Source organism: Trichomonas vaginalis, chromosome III, assembly GCF_026262505.1.
Source record: "Trichomonas vaginalis G3 chromosome III, whole genome shotgun sequence".
In the NCBI taxonomy this organism is placed as follows: Eukaryota; Parabasalia; order Trichomonadida; family Trichomonadidae; genus Trichomonas; species Trichomonas vaginalis.
The window spans coordinates 12,013,280-12,032,875 of record NC_067205.1 but is presented as its reverse complement, the minus strand read 5'-3'; the positions used below and the strand labels follow the sequence as shown (position 1 = coordinate 12,032,875).

At 36.7% G+C, this 19,596-nt stretch overlaps 5 protein-coding genes and 6 pseudogenes across 11 annotated transcripts, besides 1 other annotated feature; 5 read left to right on the top strand and 6 right to left on the bottom strand.

The window, feature by feature from the left end:
- Positions 1-1,949: 1,949 nt before the first annotated feature.
- Positions 1,950-19,596: part of a mobile genetic element that runs on past the window's edge.
- On the top strand, positions 3,026-4,542 carry TVAGG3_0686240 (annotated as a pseudogene). Its single transcript has one exon. A coding segment is annotated over exon 1 (1,517 nt).
- TVAGG3_0686230 lies at positions 6,368-7,603 on the top strand (annotated as a pseudogene). Its single transcript has one exon. A coding segment is annotated over exon 1 (1,236 nt).
- Positions 8,451-8,931, bottom strand: TVAGG3_0686220 (annotated as a pseudogene). The gene has a single exon. A coding segment is annotated over exon 1 (481 nt).
- On the bottom strand, positions 10,167-10,722 carry TVAGG3_0686210 (annotated as a pseudogene). The gene has a single exon. A coding segment is annotated over exon 1 (556 nt).
- On the bottom strand, positions 12,148-12,747 carry TVAGG3_0686200 (uncharacterized protein; the record flags this gene model as incomplete). Its single annotated transcript, XM_051242881.1, has 1 exon — positions 12,148-12,747. One exon carries the CDS (start codon positions 12,745-12,747, stop codon positions 12,148-12,150), a length of 600 nt encoding a protein of 199 aa, XP_051089468.1.
- TVAGG3_0686190 (uncharacterized protein) lies at positions 12,865-13,317 on the top strand (the record flags this gene model as incomplete). The annotated part of the gene is made up of 1 exon (XM_051242880.1): positions 12,865-13,317. One exon carries the CDS (start codon positions 12,865-12,867, stop codon positions 13,315-13,317), a length of 453 nt encoding a protein of 150 aa, XP_051089467.1.
- On the top strand, positions 13,345-14,664 carry TVAGG3_0686180 (annotated as a pseudogene). The gene has a single exon. A coding segment is annotated over exon 1 (1,320 nt).
- On the bottom strand, positions 14,713-14,976 carry TVAGG3_0686170 (uncharacterized protein; the record flags this gene model as incomplete). Its single annotated transcript, XM_051242879.1, has 1 exon — positions 14,713-14,976. The coding sequence occupies one exon, from the start codon at positions 14,974-14,976 to the stop codon at positions 14,713-14,715; it is 264 nt and encodes an 87-aa protein (XP_051089466.1).
- On the bottom strand, positions 16,315-17,257 carry TVAGG3_0686160 (annotated as a pseudogene). Its single transcript has one exon. A coding segment is annotated over exon 1 (943 nt).
- Positions 17,902-18,057, bottom strand: TVAGG3_0686150 (uncharacterized protein; the record flags this gene model as incomplete). Its single annotated transcript, XM_051242878.1, has 1 exon — positions 17,902-18,057. One exon carries the CDS (start codon positions 18,055-18,057, stop codon positions 17,902-17,904), a length of 156 nt encoding a protein of 51 aa, XP_051089465.1.
- TVAGG3_0686140 (uncharacterized protein) lies at positions 19,046-19,453 on the top strand (the record flags this gene model as incomplete). Its single annotated transcript, XM_051242877.1, has 1 exon — positions 19,046-19,453. One exon carries the CDS (start codon positions 19,046-19,048, stop codon positions 19,451-19,453), a length of 408 nt encoding a protein of 135 aa, XP_051089464.1.

Sequence of the window (19,596 nt, the reverse complement as noted above, 5' to 3'; positions counted from 1 at the left end):
GTCAAACATAGACATACAGAAGCAAATAAGTGAAAACGAAAAGAAACTAGAATATGACAGACACACAAAGAAACTCAATGAGTTAAACGTAGAGAAAAAGAAGAAAGAAGAACAACTGAAAGAACTAAGTACAGAGGAATATGCGAAAAAAGTGTCAGAAAAAGCAGCAGAAGTAGCAAAAATGGAACAAGATGTCATAAATTTGAAAAACCATACTACTCAATATAAAGTACTGAAAGATGAAGAAATAAAACAAAAAGCCCTGAAGACATATATGGATAGCGATGAGTATAAAAAAGAAGTTGAAGCAAATGTAAAGGCAGAAAAACTTTTACAGTTGCAAAACCAAACCGTACAGTATGAAAACTTAGCACAAGAAAGTAAAAATAACGACGCGGCTATGCAAAAGGCAATGAAAAGCGCAGAATATATAAAAGCTAACAATGACTGGTTAGATGCCCAAGCCAACGCTAAAGCAGCCCAACTCATAGGGTCAATAAGGACAAAAATACAAGCGGATGAAGACAGTTCAAATGAAGCTTTAACAAATGCTGACTTTAAGAACGCCTTCGAAGCTCTTCATAGTAAGGTGAAACAAGTGAACGACTTCTCATCTGGAAAGAAACTGAAGTCTGAAGGTTTCGACAAAGAGTTAAAAGAAGTAGCACAAAATATGACGAAAATAACAGATGCAGCAACGAGACAGGCAGTTCAAAGTGCCTATGACGCCGTTAGAGCAACTGTTGTGGAAAGTCAAGAAAAAGAGTTACAACAGACCAAAACAGACCTAGTAAATGCTTTCTTAAAAACGAAAAGTCAGGTAGGACATTACGCTGCAGATGGAACATATGTGCCAGCTGGTGGAACTTATATACCACCAAACCCTCCAAGAGAAGCACCTGCACCAGGACTACCTAGAACATTTACATCGTCACATGGACACAGACACAGGCATGCACCAAAACAACCAAAACCAACACAACAACAACACAACAACCAACACAAACCAGCACAAACCAACACAACAACCAGCACAGCAACCAACAGTTCAAAACCCTGCACAACAACCACAAACAGAGCAAGGACATAAAAGAAGTAGAGAACAAGGAAACCAAGAATTCTTAAAAATGCTTAAAGAAGAGTGTGGTTTCCCAGATACTATTGACTTTAGTGACAGATATAAAGAAGCTATTGAAAGTTCAAGGATGGAAATACTGACCCGAACCTATTTAGCTTTATGGCTCAGCACCAAAACGGATATAATCTCAAACCTGGAAAATACAAGCTCGCTAAGGGATATGATTTAATAGCATATCATCCAAATGACATGATGAATTTACTCCGAGATATTTGATGTCAGAGCTAAATGACAATTCAACTTTCGTCATGAAACGCGTAAAAAATAGAGACGGAACGAAAGAACAAAAGCTTATGAATGCGGATGACGTAGATAGGGAAATTGTTGAAAACGGTCTCGGAATATATGAAATGCCAGCAGATGAGGTACAAGAAACTCCACAGGAAGAAGTTCAGATACAACCAGACATGGAAGAAATAGTTCAGCAACAACAGCTAGAAGAGCCTGAAGGAAACGAACAAGTCACTCCTTTGGAAACTAACTTCACAGAACTAGATGAAGATTTGGAACAGCCGAAAAATCTTGACCCTCAACAAGAGTATGCGGAAATATGGAATATTTCCAAGAGTCTAAAAAAATTCGGCTGACATAGTAGAAGAATATCGAAAAATGTTTGCCGACATACAAAAGACTCCAACACCAGATGAAAATATTCAGCATAGAATGGAAGTACTGAAAAAAATGTACACAAATACAACAACCCTTTTTACTTACGAGCATTTAACGTTCAATCTTCGGATGAACTCGGTGAAATAAAAGGTTAAATTTCAAGAAAACATATAGAAATGAAACATTGTTTAAAGTTCATTCAGAACCTAACCAATATGGAAACAAACCTACTTTTGTTTCTGCAGACGATGGAACTACAATGAGATGGGGTCATAAAGCTAATCCGGATAGGTGGTTCATAAACTTACAACCACAATTCCAAGAAGTTGTAGACGCAATGGAAGTGAATGGTGAACCAGATATAGCTGGTATTTTCAGCGCGGCTTTAATGCCATTGAAAGATATGAAAGATGCAGATATTTTGGACCAGTATGAAATGAACATGGCTGATGGAAATATAACACCTGACGTTCTAGAACATTTATCTCAAAGAACTACACAGAACCATAGAGATGGTATATTTGGTGAAGAGTTTAGAAAGAAAGTTAGGGAGAGAGAAGGAAGAGAACCTATTGTACATGACCTTGCAAACGAAAGTTTGCAAAATGTCATAAAAACTTACTTTGCAGACAATGAACTGAGAAGGGATGAATATTTAAGAAAACTCAAATGGACAGTACCAAATGAAATGTTAGTATTGAAAAACATGTTCCTTGACAAAATAAAACCAACTACAGAAATAAATGACGCAAGACTGAAAGATTGGGTAAAAGCTTTCCCATTCACAAAAGATATAGTTGGTAACATGGAAAGAAAACCAGAATGGCTACAAAAACATATATTTGGAAACGAGCTTATTCCATATGGACAGCTCTGTTTGAAGAGCTTGAACCGGAAACTCAGGAAAGAGTCATGCAAACAATACGCGAAGACTCAAATACAAACTATGACAAACTCTTTCTAGGATATAGGTTACCTGAGATGGGCGACCAGAGCCCAAAGGCAAAAAGGACATGGGAAATTTACAACATACTAGGTGAACATGAGCAAAGATGCAACAACTTGAAGCAGAGGGCAAGTTACCAAAAGCGACACCAAAGAAGAAGAGAAGAGTAGAACAAAGTGAAAGTAGTGAAGAAGTAACTTCATCTAGTGAAAGTAGTGGCAATGAAGGAAAAAGAAGAGTTAAAAACTCAGTCAGGAAGAAAGTAAAGCTTGGTCCAGTGGGTTCTATTATGACATATAAATCCAACTATTCTATATTTTTACCCATATGAAATGTACGCCGCTCAGAATATAACGCCAACAGTTTTGGATGCCATGAACGGAAATGTTTCCGAATGGTATAACGAATGCGACAATGCCATTAGAAGGTCAGAAATAGTTCCTGGAACTTACGAATATACAACTGCTGTTTCTTATGGAAACGTAGGTGAGTTTGGAGAAGGTTCTTCAACAACAGTAGATATTGCTTGCGACAGGTTTCATATTATTTCTATTGACAACTCATTCTTATACGTGGAACAAGACATTGAAATAAAACCTTCTGCCAAGTTGTCTGACAAGAAAGGTTGCAATGGAATTTTCTATGTCGGATACCAATATGCTCCAGAAGTTTTCATGGGATATAAGATATATTCTAACTCTGACTTAGTTCAAACAGTAACATGGGCAAACTATGAATGGTTCGCTTTGAGAAACTCAGTACAACCACAAGCTAGAGAACAAACAGACCAGTATGCAACTATTGAGAAAATAAGAAGACTTGACCCTAACGTTCCAGGAGTTTATGTTAACCTTTCTGGTTCAGATGGAACTGCTGCCACTAAAGTAAAACTGAAACTTAGAGTTCCTTTGTCATCTTTCCTCATCTTCAGGTTTTTAAGATACTTGCCAAACTGGGCAGGAAAAATTTCTATCGAACTTACTCCAAGCAAAAATAACTTAGTCATTGCACCAACACAAGACCCATTCACATTACTGTAGCTGGAACTGTGGAGCCAAGTTCTGTGACTTTTGCAAAGACAAAGTTGACTTAGACTTTGGTTTCTCAAACTTCAACAATGAAGTAAACTATTATTTCAATGCTGCTGGAACTGCTTGGGACCCAGTTAAGTTCACATGCGAAAAGTTTGAATGCAAGAGAATAGAAAGCAGACTTGCAGTCTATATGTTGGACCCAGATATTTCAAATGCTTTAGCTGCCAAATATATTGCAGTTCCACTTATGTTCCCTATACACCAAATATCTGTCAAAGACTTTGCAGGTGAAGTTGGAAACCAAAGTGCTGACCCAGGTGCAAGAACAGATATTGCTTTAACAACTGCAATGAAACATGCAGATACTATGTTTGTACTGTTCAGACGAACTATAAATGACTATTCTTGTTTCTACAACCCCGGTATTAAATATCATATAAACATAGATGGCAAATATTATCCAAGAGAAGAATATTCTACAGTTGAGGATATGAGGTCATACAACTTGACATTAGATGCTATGAACTTTAACAACAACTTCACAACAACCATTAACCCTGAAATGCAAAGTTCTATTATGCCATATGTGAAAGTATGGACTCATACAGGAGGTCAAAAAACTCAATATACAAATGGAGACCGTTCAAACTTTTGGCTTGGCATTCCATTTGCTGACTCAGAAGACTTTATGGGTGGTATTTCAACTGTTGGTACTGTACAAATACAATATACTGGTGACAGAGACGGTCCAGATGAATTGAGAGCAAAGAAGTTTACAAAACCAATAGCACTTTTCACGGAAGATGCTCTTTTGAAGATTCGTTCGATGAAACCTGCTGGGGCTCCTCAGATTGGCATAACGACAGCTTCCATCGAGCAGATTTTGGCAGCAGGTCAGTAAGTTGTTCTTGAACTGACTTCTCTCCGTCAAATATTGACAGTACGCCAGTTTTGATATAATATTGTATTATAAACTTACCTTTAGAAATATCGTCAGTTTTGTTGTTATATTTTTGTCTGCTTCAAGAACTTTCACCATTTCAGTTATACCAACTTTCTTTGCTTTATGAAAATATTTTGGTTCAGCAAAGACTGCTATTCTATAACATTTACCATTGTTTGTATAAAGAACTATTCTGTCAATGTATTTGTATTGTTTGTGTGTGTAAACTTTGTTCTGCTTCAATTCGAAGAGATACTCAAATACGTCCATCTTTTTATTCTAAGTAAAATGTCATTTCCGAAAAATAGAAGCGTAAGTGTTTCAAAAGGTTTAATGGCGGTGGCAGATGTGAAGTTAAATTCACCAACTCAAACAAACAGTCAAAGTGTTGTTGTCAATGTCAAAGACAGAGATGTTGAAGTGGGGAAACCATACGAAGACGAAGATGGTATAACAATTGTTCCTGTAAAAGAACCAACATATCCTGAAGTTAGCAGAGACTTAAGTTCTGTTGCAGATATTCGAAACGACTACCAACAACTGAAAGACAAACTTCAAACTCAGGAGAAGATTTGTCAAGCTTTAAGTATAATGTTAAACTTGGTCGAACACAACCCTGTAAAAGTGAACTCATATGTCATTGCACCTCATGAAGTTTTGAAAGAAACTATTGAAACTTTTGACAGAGGCAGACGATATAAACATCAAAGAAATAGAACCCGACATTAGTTGCTGTGGTGTTTCATATAATGTCATTGACAAGATATACGTTATGAAAGGAGGTGAAACGTTGAACTTAAAATATAGTTTCCCAGACGTCATAAAAATATTTGACGACCACAACATTTCATTAAAATTTATTTGCTAAGTAAATGGCAGAAGACATAATGGTTTATACTATTACGACTAAAAACCCTGAGTCATATAATTCTATAACAACAAACTTACAAAGTCCTCAAGGACGATATTGTAAACTAACCTTAAACACAATGACGACTAAAGCCTGTTTTGCTCTTTTGACACCAGAAGACTTTATTGTTGTGAATGGTAAAAAATACTCCTTTGAAGATACTTACTCAGATATACCACCAACAGGTTTTGTTGACTTATTTAATACTTTAAGTACGGTGTAACATGTGCTGCAACTAGAGCAGGTTTCATTATGTTTGGATGTCCGACTGAGTTTACTATAAACGATATGAGCTATAATACAAAACTTATTTCTGGTTTTTACTACCAACAGTTTCCTATAACAGGAAAAGGTGTCATACAAGGAATGTCTATTCCATTGACATTAAGCACACCAATCTTATATATTGTTTCAAACTTAGGTTCAAAGTGTTATTCGAATGTCGACAGAAACTATTATGACCAAAAGATACTTATGCGTATAAACAATACTTTCTCTGCTGGTTTGCCTATTGTTCATTCGAATGCAGAATTTTCAACCTTAGTGAACTCAAACACTTTGGCAAGTATAAACGTTGACATTAGTTGACGCAAACTTTGTTCCTGTAAAACTTTTATGTCCTATGTATTTGTCAATGACGGCAGAAAGTTTCGAATTGGAAGATGCAACTGGTGAAAGTATTGTATTACAAGAACAACTTCAACAACAAATAGCTCAAGAACAACAAATGCAACAAATGGAACAACAAAGTCAAGAATAAAAAAATATTTTTTTTATTTTTATAAAAATGTACAGAATAGATGTTTCAGATTTTTATGACTTCCAAGCATTCAGAAATATGTGTCCATTTCGAGACTATAACAAAGCAGTCGAGAATTTGAAACGTTTAGTCATTTATGTCGACTCTGCCCCAGAATGTTATGTCATGAAAGAATGGGATGTTGTCTTTAACAAACCAAGAGCAACAATAGTTTCAGAACAAGAATGTAGACAGAAACTTAAGAAAATAAAAGTCGTACAAGTTGGCATGAAGATGTTAGATGCTTGGGATATCTTATTGTCAAAGTTAGAAGATTTTTCAGTTCGTGGTATAAAGTTCTATACACCTTCTCCAAACTTCTATTCTATCTTCACTGGATATAAATATGAACAAGTAGAATGGAAAGAAAATATTATAGAAGCTTGGTTAGACCATGTCAAAGAAATTATATGCAATGGAAACGAAAAGGTTTATGAGTATATCTTATGTTGGTTTGCAAACATCTTACAACATCCAAGTGCTAAAAATGAAACTGCTCTCATTATAATTGGAAAACAAGGAACAGGTAAGAACACACTTTCTTTACAGATATCTTATGCAAACTGTTAGAAGGTTATTCGAACCCGAATATGACAAACTTAGAAAAATCTGTGGTAAATTTAACTCTTCAATAGAGAATATGAAACTTATAGTTTGCAATGAACTTCAAAGTATAGATACAACAAAAGTTTTGAAACTCAGATGCTTTGAAGAGTCTTATAACAGACAAAGTTGGAGTTGTTGAAAGAAAGTATAAAGACCAAAGAGTTTGTGAAAATGTTGCAAACTTCATTATGGTTTCAAACAATGCTGTTCCGATGAAGTTAGAAAGTTCTGACAGAAGATATGTAGTTGTCAGAACGTCAGATTCTCATATGCAAGATACAGAATATTTTGACGACTTAGCAGAAACTTTGACATCTGACTTTTACAACCACTTGTTCTCATATTTATGACATTAGATATTTCTAAAGTTCAATCCAAGACAAATTCCACATACCGAAGAGAGACAAACATTGTTAGAAGCAAACAAGAGTGTATATGAACTGTTCATAGATGAAACTGACTTTGTGTTTAGATGAAAGGTCATTGTACGATTCGTATAAACAATATTGTCAAGAATATGGTTATATGGCAGCTTCTAAACGAACATTCTTGGCAAATGTCAAAATCTTTTAGATGTTCAGAATGGCGTATATACAAAGAAAAATTTTTCTTGAGTAAATTTTAAAAAAATATTTTTTTATCCGATAGAAAGATGACAGAAAAATTAACTTTTTACATAGCGCCAGACCCTTCTTGCCCACATCTTTTTAAGCCACAATATATAGACATAGAACTAAATAGAGAAAGCGAAATTCTACAACAGAAGAAAGCGAAATTCCACAAACATATAGAGACCTAGATAACGAAAATGGATATGCGCTATTCTGGTTAGATTGTCCTTATGAAATGTATGAAAAAAGGCTTTATATGAAGAATATAGAAAATATTGTCATGAAAACGATATAAGACCAAGCTCTAGAGAAAAATTCTATGCTGGTATAAAACATCTTTTCGAAGTTCGGAATGGCAAATATAGAAAGAAATAATTTTTCTGAGTAAATTTTTAAAAAAATATTTTTTTTATCCGATAGAAAAGATGACAAAATTCATCTCAGTAAATAAGTACATGTCAGGACTTAAAGAAGAACTAGACCCATTCGCTTATTTGAATGTTTACTTCTCCATTTTGAAAAGTCTTCATTCAGCAAAGTTTGGAAATCGAACCAGTTAAGTTTGCTATTGTGACTAAAAATGGTGCAACTTTTGAAGACTTAGACATAGAAGGTTTGTTAGCAGTCAAAGAAAGTTTTGACAGAAAGTTCTCAAACCTTAAAGAAGGCAACATACAAACTTGTTATACCTTATGAACCAAAGAAAGCAGACGACTATGAATATTATAGTCTAAGATAGTTGAAGTTCAAGGTAAATTGGGTAAAAAGATTTAGAGTCTAAGCCAGTGTTTGCTCCTAAAGAGGAAGAGAACATTGACATTGACCAGAAATGTTCTAAAAATAAAATTTTATTTTTACATGTCATATCTCACCTTCTCTGGAACTGGTTCAGGTTCTTTTTTCTCTTCTTCTACTTTCTTTTCTTTCTTCTCTTCTACTTTCTTCTCTTTCTTTTCTCTCTTCTTCTTCTTCTCTGGTGGAGTTATGTCAAATTTGGCGCAACCATATTTATGTAAAAGTTCTTTGTCCTTTAATAGCTCATCTATTCTGTTTTCTATTTCATCTTCAAGAACAGTGCATGTGTCTTCTTTGCATTCTAAGAAGTTTTGTTGGACTTCATCTCTCCAAGAGGCGTCATCTCTGTCAACAAGTCTGTCATTGACAAATTTTAAGACTTCTCTGCCTAATGTTTTATGGTTCTTGTCATATTCCCAGAAACAGAACTTTAGAACAAATTCACCTTTCTTGTTTACACTATGTAAGATTTTATGGTCTACAGATGTTTTTGCTGTCGAAAAGCTTGTCTCGAATATAGATAGCGAAATCGCTAGACATTTCCTAAAAGATAAATTTTTAATTTTTCTAAAAATATGTTAGAAAAAAAAGTTTGCTGACATTGACAAGAAATTTGAGAATGTTTTAAACAAGAACAAGGTGAAGTTAGAAAATGCTCAGATAAAGCCTATACATGACAAGTTCTTATTTGCTCAGAATGTATAACAGGTCTAATTTGCACCACCTGGGTCGGGTAAGACTTTTCACTTATCTTAAAATGGCTGCACAACAACAAGAACTAGATGAGAAGAACCCATTCTATGAGTTAGTTGTTATTTGTAGTACTTCTGGTCAATTTGACCAAACCGTCAATTCGTTCAAAGATATTATAAAGAAGTCTAAGTTAGTATGTATAAAGATACTGAGTTGTTAGATTGGATAAAGAAGTACCAAAGAAGAGTTTTGAAGTACAATGCTATAAATGAGTATATAAATTCTAAGTTCAAAGACCCTAATGAGGAAATGCAGAGAATATTAGAGAAGAAACACTTCAGAAACAAACAGAAAGAGATAGAATACATTTCGAAGAAATTGCAATCTTACGATTGGAAGACTTACCCTCACAGATGTCTTCTTATCTTAGATGACTTTGCTTCTCATCCTTTGTTAAAGAACAGAGAACAAGATATGTGTCGAATTCTTAAGAAGCTCAGACACTTTAACATCTCAGTTGTCATTTGTGTACAGACAGCCAAGAGTTTAAGTAAGGATGTAAAGAGAATACTTACTGATATCATACTTTTCCCCGGATTGTCCGAAGACGATTTCATGGAACTTATGAAAGAGTCCATGGCAGGTAAGTTTGACAGACATGAACTATGGAGAAGTACAAAGTCATACAAGACCCTCATACTTCTTTCAGAATTCATATCTACGCGAACAAAGTTCAAATTGTAAAAAGTCAATAAAAATAAATGGTTCATTTACTCTGCTTGTTTGAAGTTGTCAAAATACTCTGTTATTTTTTCACGATTTTCATAACGGAATTCAATAAAAATATATTTTAGGGTAGATGGGTATATCTAACCCGATATCTAACCTCATTTCTACCCCAGTTATTTATAAACGTTTTACATGGTAAACGTTATTTTTGGAATTTTGTTGAAAACTCAACGGTTTGACACGTGCCCTAAAAATTATTTTACTCAGAATTTTGTGCTGAATTCAATAAAATATATTTTAGGGTAGATGGGTATATCTAACCCGATATCTAACCTCATTTCTACCCAGTTATTTTATAACCGTTTTACATGGTAAACATTGTGAATTCGTGAAATTCTAAACAATTTCGTAGCTTCTATTTCTTCTGTCAGTACATCGAATGTTTTAACAATGCCGAAGTTCTTTATATTTCTTCTTGACATCTGAAAGAAGGAAAATCGTCAGCTGTTGGATAGTTTTTGTTTAGAAATGTCAACATGTCCATTTTATCTTCTGCTGGTTTCTCTGCCTCCCTCTTTAAGTCAGCATAGTCGTTTCGCATACGTTCTATTCTTTTGACGGAGTAGTTATATTTCCTCATTGCTGCTTTACATTTAGAACATTGTGGGTTCATTTTGCGTTATATTCTGAAACCTTACCTGCTAGTATGACTAAGGCGTCAATTGCTCTCTTTAACTCAAAAGCTGCTGGTTTTATTTGTTCATTCCATATCTTACCTCTTCTATCTTTATCTCTTATCTGCCATACACATTCAGCAACTAACGAAACAAAGTTGTCGTAGGTCTTAAACTCCCCAGATTTGTATATGTCAGAGATGTTCTTATATACCATATCGCAATCTTTGTCCATGACTTTGTGGTTGCAATGAAATCCAAGAAACTCATAGTTAACCTTTCGTATGAACTTCTTTATTTCTACTGAGTCAGTTGCTTTGACTTCTATTTCATCGAATTCTGGAATAGTAAGCTTTTGTTGTTGGATTTCAGGAAGTTTAGGTAGATGGTCAATAATATCCTGCATTTCATAAAGATATTCTTCATCTGTTTCATCTTTTGCAGTGCAATCTAAATTACTTGTTAAAAGTTCCTGCTTTATCTTCTGGATTTCTGTTTCGAAAGTATATGAAGAAGGAATGAAGCTTTTCATCTCTACTAACATTGAAGTTGGGTTCATGACTAACGAGTTTGGTGCTGTTGTTGCTAACATGTTCTTACAATAAAAATAAAAAATATTTTTTTAAAAAAACTAACTTTATTTTTTATTTCGGGAAATTTCATGAAAATTCATGAGGGTAGAAAAGAGGTTAGAAAAGAGGTTAGATATACCCTTCTACCCTAAAATATATTTTTGGTGTAAATTTCATGAAAATTCATGAGGGTAGAAAAGAGGTTAGAAAAGAGGTTAGATATACCCTTCTACCCTAAAATATATTTTTGGTGTAAATTTCATGAAAATTCATGAGGGTAGAAAAGAGGTTAGAAAAGAGGTTAGATATACCCTTCTACCCTAAATTATATTTTTGCTGAATTCAGCAACAAAATTCAAATTGTAAAAAGTCAACCTTGAAAAATGTAAGTGTTTAGTCTTAGTAAGATGGTAGCTTCTTAAAGCAAATACCATTGCTGAGTTTTATGTACGTGAAGAGAAGTACAATGAATTCAATTACGAGTACAATTGCAATGACAACTAAGGCAACTATTTTTTGTCTTTTGCCAGCAAGGGTACTTCTTCTCTTCCAATGGTTCGGCAGAACTATACTCACTCATGAGAAATGCCAAAACGGTTTAATAGAAAAAGTGTCATTTTTTTCATGTCCGAAGACTCGAAGGTGCAACACTTCCAAAATACCGACGAACTCAGAAGAGCAGCATGGCAGTATCTTCTTGACAACTTCTTTGAGTTCTCCAGGTACACCTTGGAAAATGCTGAAGAACTCCGACACAGAGAATTTGGAGAAATTGCACTCCAATACTACCTTGACAAACAAAGGGTAAACAAAGGGTAAAATAAGACTAAAAACTTAACGTTTAAAAAGTGACATTTTTAATGAGCTCCGAGTCACCGAGAAAACTTGGTCAGATGTTAGCAGCTTACTTCCCTGAGGAGGATGGAAGCGTTACATACGTAAGGTTCAAAAACAACGAACCTGGAATTGCGTACAAATTCGCAATTACATGACCATGGAAGAGTACGAAAGGTTCCTACAAGAGAAACCAGCTCTAAACAACTCAGAAAAGAAAGAATAAAAAGTTTAACTCGTAATTGTTTATTTTTTTACTTGTATGGGCAAGCTGCAAGAATGAAGTCGACTATCTCAGTCTTTGTCTTGACCAGTTGGACTGCTCTTGCGAGTATGTCTGTTTTGCGGTCTCCAGCTGGTGTCTGACCTTCGTAATTGCGCATGTTCTTGAGAGCTCCAACTGTAAATGGTTGTAGGATGAAGAGTCTCTCAGACTGCTTGAGGTAGTCTTCACGGTCACGAACCGAATCTGTGGTACGAGTCGAATTGGTCGATTTGAGGGAAGAGACTGAGAGCCTGTCTTCTTCCATTGGAGCTGTAGCATACTCTTTGCGTAAACGGTTCAGACCTTCTTCGAAGTCTTGGTCTCTCTTCGATTGAGATTGAGATTGGAATTGCTGGGGTGGAGCTTGCTGGAACATCCAAGGGTTGGGGAAGTAAGGCATAGGCTGAGGAGGGTAGTTCGGGAAGCCTTGTGGTGGGTAGTAACCTTGAGGTGGAAATTGGTAGTAAATCGGAGGTACTTGCTGGAACTGAGGTTGCTGAGGAGACTGTTGTGGTTCTGCAGCTTTCGGTTCTGCAGCTTTCGGTTCTTCTGGCTTTGGAAGGCGTTCAGGAAGAGGAACGTCAGTCATCCGTTTGTGTCCTGTCGGAAGGAAAAACTTTTTCTGTCGGAAGGAAAAACTTTTTCTGTCGGAAGGAAAAACTTTTTCTGAAGTTCGACCAAAAGTTCTCAATTTTCGAAAATTTGAATGGTTTACGGACGGACAACTGGAAGAGTCCTTCCTGTCGTCGGGAAAATATTTTCCTGTCGGATGGAAGGACTCGGAATACCAGAAGGATTTGACGAGGCAATTTACCTTATAGAGATAAATGAAGTTGTTAAGCAGTACTTGCGCAGGGTAATGAAGCCCAAGGTCAAGTTCACCACTATTTCTGGAAGGTCTACACTTCAGCTCGAGACTTCGACTGGAATTCCAATTCAAATACCAGACGGGACAGCCTACGATGGCATAAAGGACGCCAAAAGAGAAGCTCTTGTTAAGTTCCTAAACAAACGTCCTTGGATAAAAATACCAAACAAGGAGAACCCCCTACCCCATATGAAATTGGCAATTCAGTCTCTCCTTCACTTCTCGGGTCAGCCGTTCTACATAACCTGTGAAGGCGACATCCAACCAGTTCAGTCAACCTTAACGTTTTGAGTAAAAACATTTTTTTTCATTTTTTGAATGAAGCAAGTTAAATTCGTCCCACACCAATCTCAATGGACCGATGAAGAGTTTCAAGCTATGGTTGAAGGCGTTGAGAACGACATAGACGGCGAACTTGAAGGAGCTCAAACCACAATTGCAACCAAAATTGCACAAGTCAAGGAACAGATAGCTCCACTTAAAGCTACCAAAGCTACTCTTGACCTCATGGATACTTACCGTTTAGATGTCAAGAGAGGGAATAAGACAATTAAAATTAAAACTTCTAAACTACGAAGCTATACTCCAAAAGTTAGCAGAAATGAGAAGACTTTACCAGAGCTACTTACATGTAAGGGACTTACCTTCAAGCAGTCCGACCAAAGATGAATTTTCTGACATTGTCCCAATTTTGTCCGAAAGTCAGCTCAGATGTTTTGAACTGCTCCCAACATATCCAGAATATGAACGTTTGCCTGAACTCTTCCGCAATCTCAAAAAACGTTTTTTGGTTCTCATGTTCGAAACTTTTATCGGAAGAGACAACAAACGTTCAGAAGAAGAACAAGATATTATTTTAAACTTGTTGTATGACTTAACCGTCATAACAAGCTTTTTGAAGTAAAACCGTCATTCTCAAACCACTTCATTTTTTCGATGTCCGAACAAGCACCGAAGCCGAACACAATGGCAGATGTCCTTTCAATGTTGCCAGACAAGCGCCCAGTTCAAATTCAAATTTTGAATTTGAAAGCTCATCTGACAAACACCGTTAAGACTCTCCAAAGTAGTCTTATGGAAGAGATGACCAAGCTCAAAGCCGATGTCCTCATGAACCAAGCTTCCAATGAGAAATGCCTGAATGATTTGACGGAAACCTTGCGCATTACGCGAGAGAGAACCGAGACCTTGCCAGACTCATCTACCGTTTCTTCGAAGAGATAGACGCCATCTGGAAGGTACTCGGAAAGGACAGAACATCAACACCGTAATTCGTGAACACAGAATTGAAGAAGGAATTGTCGAGGAAGAAGAGGAAAAGAAAGAAGAAGAAGAGGAAGAAGAGAAGAAGAGAAACACGAAGAAGAGGAAGTTTGGGCAACCCTTGTTGCCGATGACGCTTACGAAATTTCCCAACCCTACCCATACCAAATCCGCAACAAGGAGACAGGCAAGGTTCTTACCCCAGTCCTCAACAACTTGGGACACTTGAACCTTAACCTTCGGAATCGCGGTTCAATCTCCATGGGCAAGCTTGTCGCAATTCAATGGGTTCCAAATCCAGACAAGAAGACGAGGGTCAGACACATTGACGGTGACAAGCTCAACAACCGTAAGGAGAACCTCGAGTGGTTCTAAGAGTAAAAAAATTTTATTTTAGGGGGAAACCCCAGTAAATTTAGGTGTTTATTTGGATAAGTATGTTAAATTAAGGGTAATTTGCAAAATTAGTTCCTGACCTCTGAATTGGACTCTTTCGTCATCCCAGTTGCGTAGGAGGTCGTCCCAGAGGAGTTGGTAGAATTGCCAATCCAAGGACGATTTGTCCTCCCAGGCATTGAGGATGTACTGCTCGTAGAGTCTCATGACCTCTGCCTTGCACCAGACACCCTCTCCCTTGGAACGTAAGGCTTCTTCGAAGTGCTCGAATGCGATTGGCTGCGGGACCATCTGAAATGACACTTTTTGTCCGTTTGGTCAATGTTCGTGTCTCGTGTCATAGTCGACGAAAATACAAACAAACAGGTTATATATGAGTTTGAGACCAAGAATGGTGTAACTCGACCTGTCCGATTCAAATTCGAATAAAAATTTTTTACTTCATGCAATGTTTTATTTCTGTGCCGTCTTCAAGTATGCCCCAGTACTTACGCTTGGAGAGGACATGAACTTCGGTGAAAATTTTGTCCAATTTGAATTGACCCATCTTTTCACCGACCATTCCCATTTCAATGAGTTTGTTATAGCCTTCTTCGTTCGTCATGAGTGCGTCAATGTTCTCATAGTAAACCTTCACTTTGGATTTGACTTCGGAGAAGAATTTGTTGTAGTTGTCAAGGACTGCCTTTGCGAACTGAGGGTAAGACCAATGTTCGACAATAGGTTTTAATGTGGTTACTAAGCCACTTTGACCTTGAGTGAATTCGTACTTCAAAACAAAAGGAGAAAACCTTTCAACAAAGTTGTCGACCTTCTCATAATGTTTACTCTTCATCTCTTGAGGTTTCTTAATGGAATATCCCCATGTCGAATTCATAAGCAATTTGAGTGTCATTGCAAGTTTGGGGTTTGAAGCTTTCCTAATATCATACAGTTGTTGTATGACTTTTCCAACTGTATAGTTCCTTCCCGGGAACTCACCATCTTCGTTTGGAATTCCAGTCGGGATATATTGGACAAACCTCATGTATGCAGCGTTAAGGTCGACATAGTATATCTTTTCATCTGAGTCGAACTTGTCGCAACCAATTGGTCCAGTTTGTGGAAATTCAAGTGAGTCTCTTATCTTCTGAGAAACTTCTCCTGTTATCTCATAAACATCGTCGAAGCAACCTGTTTCATATAAAACCTTCTGACCTAACTCAGATGCTCTCCAATACAATTTGACGTCAATTGGATGTCTCAATGGAAGTTTGTTTATAGCATCTTGAAGTTCTTGCAACCTCATTGGAAGTTCTTCTGGTTCAGGTTGGTATCCGAACAATCCAACTCCTTTTGGAATTGTGTACTTCTTTTGTACTAGAACTTTGTCTGGAACAACTTTTGGTCTTGCTAACAATGAAAAGTTTGTTTCGTCTTTTGGTACAAAAGTTTCTGTCAGCTTGTCATCTGGAATTGGTTCCAACAAACCTTTCTCGAAAAGAATGTTTACAGCTCTGACAATGTTGCACTTGCCTTTTCCGAACAATGGGTTTGTAAGACTTTCGTTCAACATGAAGTGGTTGTGGACAATTGCAATCTTCAACCATGGTAAGTCTTTGTCAACAACATAGTCGTCATGTGAAGAACCTTTAGCTGTAGGTATGTTGACTCGGATATTGACATTTGCCAACGGTGCAATTTTTGCCAATTGACCTCTGAGAATGTACCTTGTCTTCACACATGACTCAAGATACTTCATCTTCTCTTCTGTAACAAGACCAGAGTTCCTGAGACATGTAAGAATACAAGGTTCATTGACAATTGTTTCAATTGAATTGTAAATTCCATACCTTGTCAAGTCAATGTCAGACTTATTTATGAACGGGAAGTATCCAGCATGTTGTCTGACTGCTTGAGGGTTAGGTTGGTACCATTCGAACTTGACACTTGCAATTCCTTCAATTGCATTCAAAATGTCTGAGTCGGAGTCAACCATTTGTTCTCTCTTTGTAGTCTTGAAAGCGTCAAGAAGCATTGCAGCTGTTGTGACATTGCCATGCATAGTAATATGACCGTCCAAATCTGTTATGGTCAATCTGAGATTGTATCCTTTCTTATTTCCGTCTTGTAATGGCAGCAAGTACTCCCATGAAGCCTTCTTTGTTCTTTCCTTCGTCAAAGTTTACTGTAAAGGTTCGACCAGATGTAATTTGACTTCTAACTTCACGATACTTTTCATATGCATATCTTGTTCTTTCCATGGGAGCATGTGCGTCTTCACCTTTTCCTTTTTTCCTTCTCAAAGGATGCAATTGTTCGTCATGTTTCCAGTAGAATCTGGCAAAGCCGTCGTGTCCTTCAACTTGAGGTTCACTAACATCGAAAGGCATGTCCATAAGACGTTCTTCTTCTAACCTCTCTAGTCTGTTTGGATAATTTGCACGTGCTGTTTCCAAATCCATTTCGTAGCGAAGACCAGACAATTTGTCATAGACTTTTATGGGTCTTCCCTTCCTATATTTAAACTTCTTTGAAACTCTCCAACCATATCTTTCTAACTCTGCTTTTATTCTAGCAGACTTCTATCCATTCTATATGGGGGCATTTTTATAAAAATAAAAAAATGTTTTTTCTTTACTTTACATAACCGCCTGCTGCCATAAGTCTTTGACGCCAACCCATACCAGCTAATGAAGGTTGACTTGGTTTAGTTTGGAAACTAAACTTTGGTTTTGGTTTATCTTCAGTTTTTGGTTCTCTTCTTCTATCGGTTTTTCGTCACTTTTCGGTTCCTCTGACTTTACCTCACTGCAGGAACAGTTGTGTCGTCAACATCTTCATAAATATCATATGCCATTTGTTTTTGTTTTCCTTTCAACTTTTTGTGTTTGTTGTAAAGTTTAGAATATTTCGACTCTAAGTCAATGAGATGTTCTATAATGAACTGTTGGTCAGTGAAGTAAACTTTTCCATCTGTTGTCTCGAAAGCTCCTTCAGACTTCAATATTTTATTTGTGAGAGTCTGTTTCTTTTTTGAGATACTAGCCGTTCCATTTCTATGAAAAGTGACTTTAGTTAGGGTTTGTATTTCCAGACCTGGCACTTTCTATTATTGAATTTTTCTCTTCATCTGTAAGTTCTTTGACAGGTTTTGACAATGGTTCTGAACTTTTTGTTTGTGGTGTCAAATCTACCGTTTCAACTTCTTCGGTCATTTCATCTCAGTAAAAAATTTTAGTTTGGTTTGTTTTCAACTGGTTGTTTAGGTTTTTTAAGTCGGTCTAAAACTTCCTGAGGTATAGGAAGAACTTGACAAACACGTGGTTGTGTAACTGCTGGAAGCCGACAAATCCATCTTGAACCCATTTGTCTCAATGCTGTATTGTTCATTTCATCTCAGTAAAAAACTTTACATTCCCACGTTTGAGGCGGTTGAGGTTGGTTATTGTTTACCCATTGTTGTGCATGGTTATATCCTCTGTTAAAGAATCTTTCACCTTGGTCCATATAGTGTCCTGCTTGGTTATAGTAGTCATTTGCTTTGTTATAATAGTTTCCTGCTTGTCTTCCTACATTGTCCATCCATCCTTGAACTTTTCCTCTTGTTTCAGGATTTGGAATAAGATTTGCTGCATCTCGTGCTACATCCCAACCTTTCTGTACAGTTTGTATAATAGGTTGTGCTTTCTCTTTAAGTATACCTAATGTACTCAAAATCTTCCTTCCAACTCCAAATACACCTCTGGCTATTGTTCCCACTGCGGGCAAAAATCTGGATGCAACTCCTGCTAATGCGCCAAATAAACCCATTTCTTATAGGGTAAAAATGACGAATCCAAACAAGGACCCCTATGTTTCTAAGGCAACAAAGAAAGCACTCATGATAAAAATCTTTAGTTCAACACCAAATGCTTGGTTTATGGATATCTTGGAAAACATTCCGAGGTATAGAGAAGATGGACCACCATACTGGCTAATATTTGTCGGTCAAAACACAAGATACTGTGAAGCCATACCATTACAGTCCAAAAATATTTTAGATATCTTAGCAGCTTTGACAATATTCGTTGACAAATACCATCCAACAAAACTGACATCTGACTGTGAAAGTTCTTTCAAATCAGACGATATTAAAAACTATCTGCGTTCAAAAAATGTAAACCAATATTTCATTGTCGACCAAAACCATTCTGCTCTTGGTGTCATTGACAGTTGTATAAAAATCTTAAGAGACTTAAATCAACCACAAGGTGGTGAGGTAGATGAAATGTCATATGACGACAAATATAGACACTTCTCCATGGCAAAGATGAGACAAGTTTTAAATATTTACAATAGCCGTAAACAAAAAGGTTTGGGAAACCACTCCCCCGAAGAAATGAAAAACAACCCCGACTTAGAGAAAGACTATATATTTAATAGTTTAGTCAAAAGAGACAAACAAGAAAGAATGCCAGGCTTCAAACTTAAGAAAGGTGACAAAGTAAAAATAGAAATACCTAAACGCGACCCATATGAAAATACTATTGACTATGACAACAATGGGAACTCGACAGGTACTCGCATTCGTGTTCGTAAAAATAGAAGAAAGTATACAAGAGAATATTATGAAGTTTTAGGCAAACATGGCAAAATGTACAGACTGCAAGCAGAAGATAAAACGACTATTGTCAGACCTCGTTTCAAACTTGTTAAGGTTCAAGGTGGTATACTTTCAAAGACAGTTCCTAACAAATATAAGACAACTCCTGACGAATATGCTAAAGAAGTTGAAAATGACGACTAAGCAATTCTATACCATGCGTAAACTGTCATGTAAGGTGGCATGTAGTCTTTACTTTGTCCCGTTGTTTGCGTATATCCTGAAACGCGATGTGTATGGTTTCCTCCTCCCTCAGTGTTACTCCAGTAACAATCTATAGCAAACTT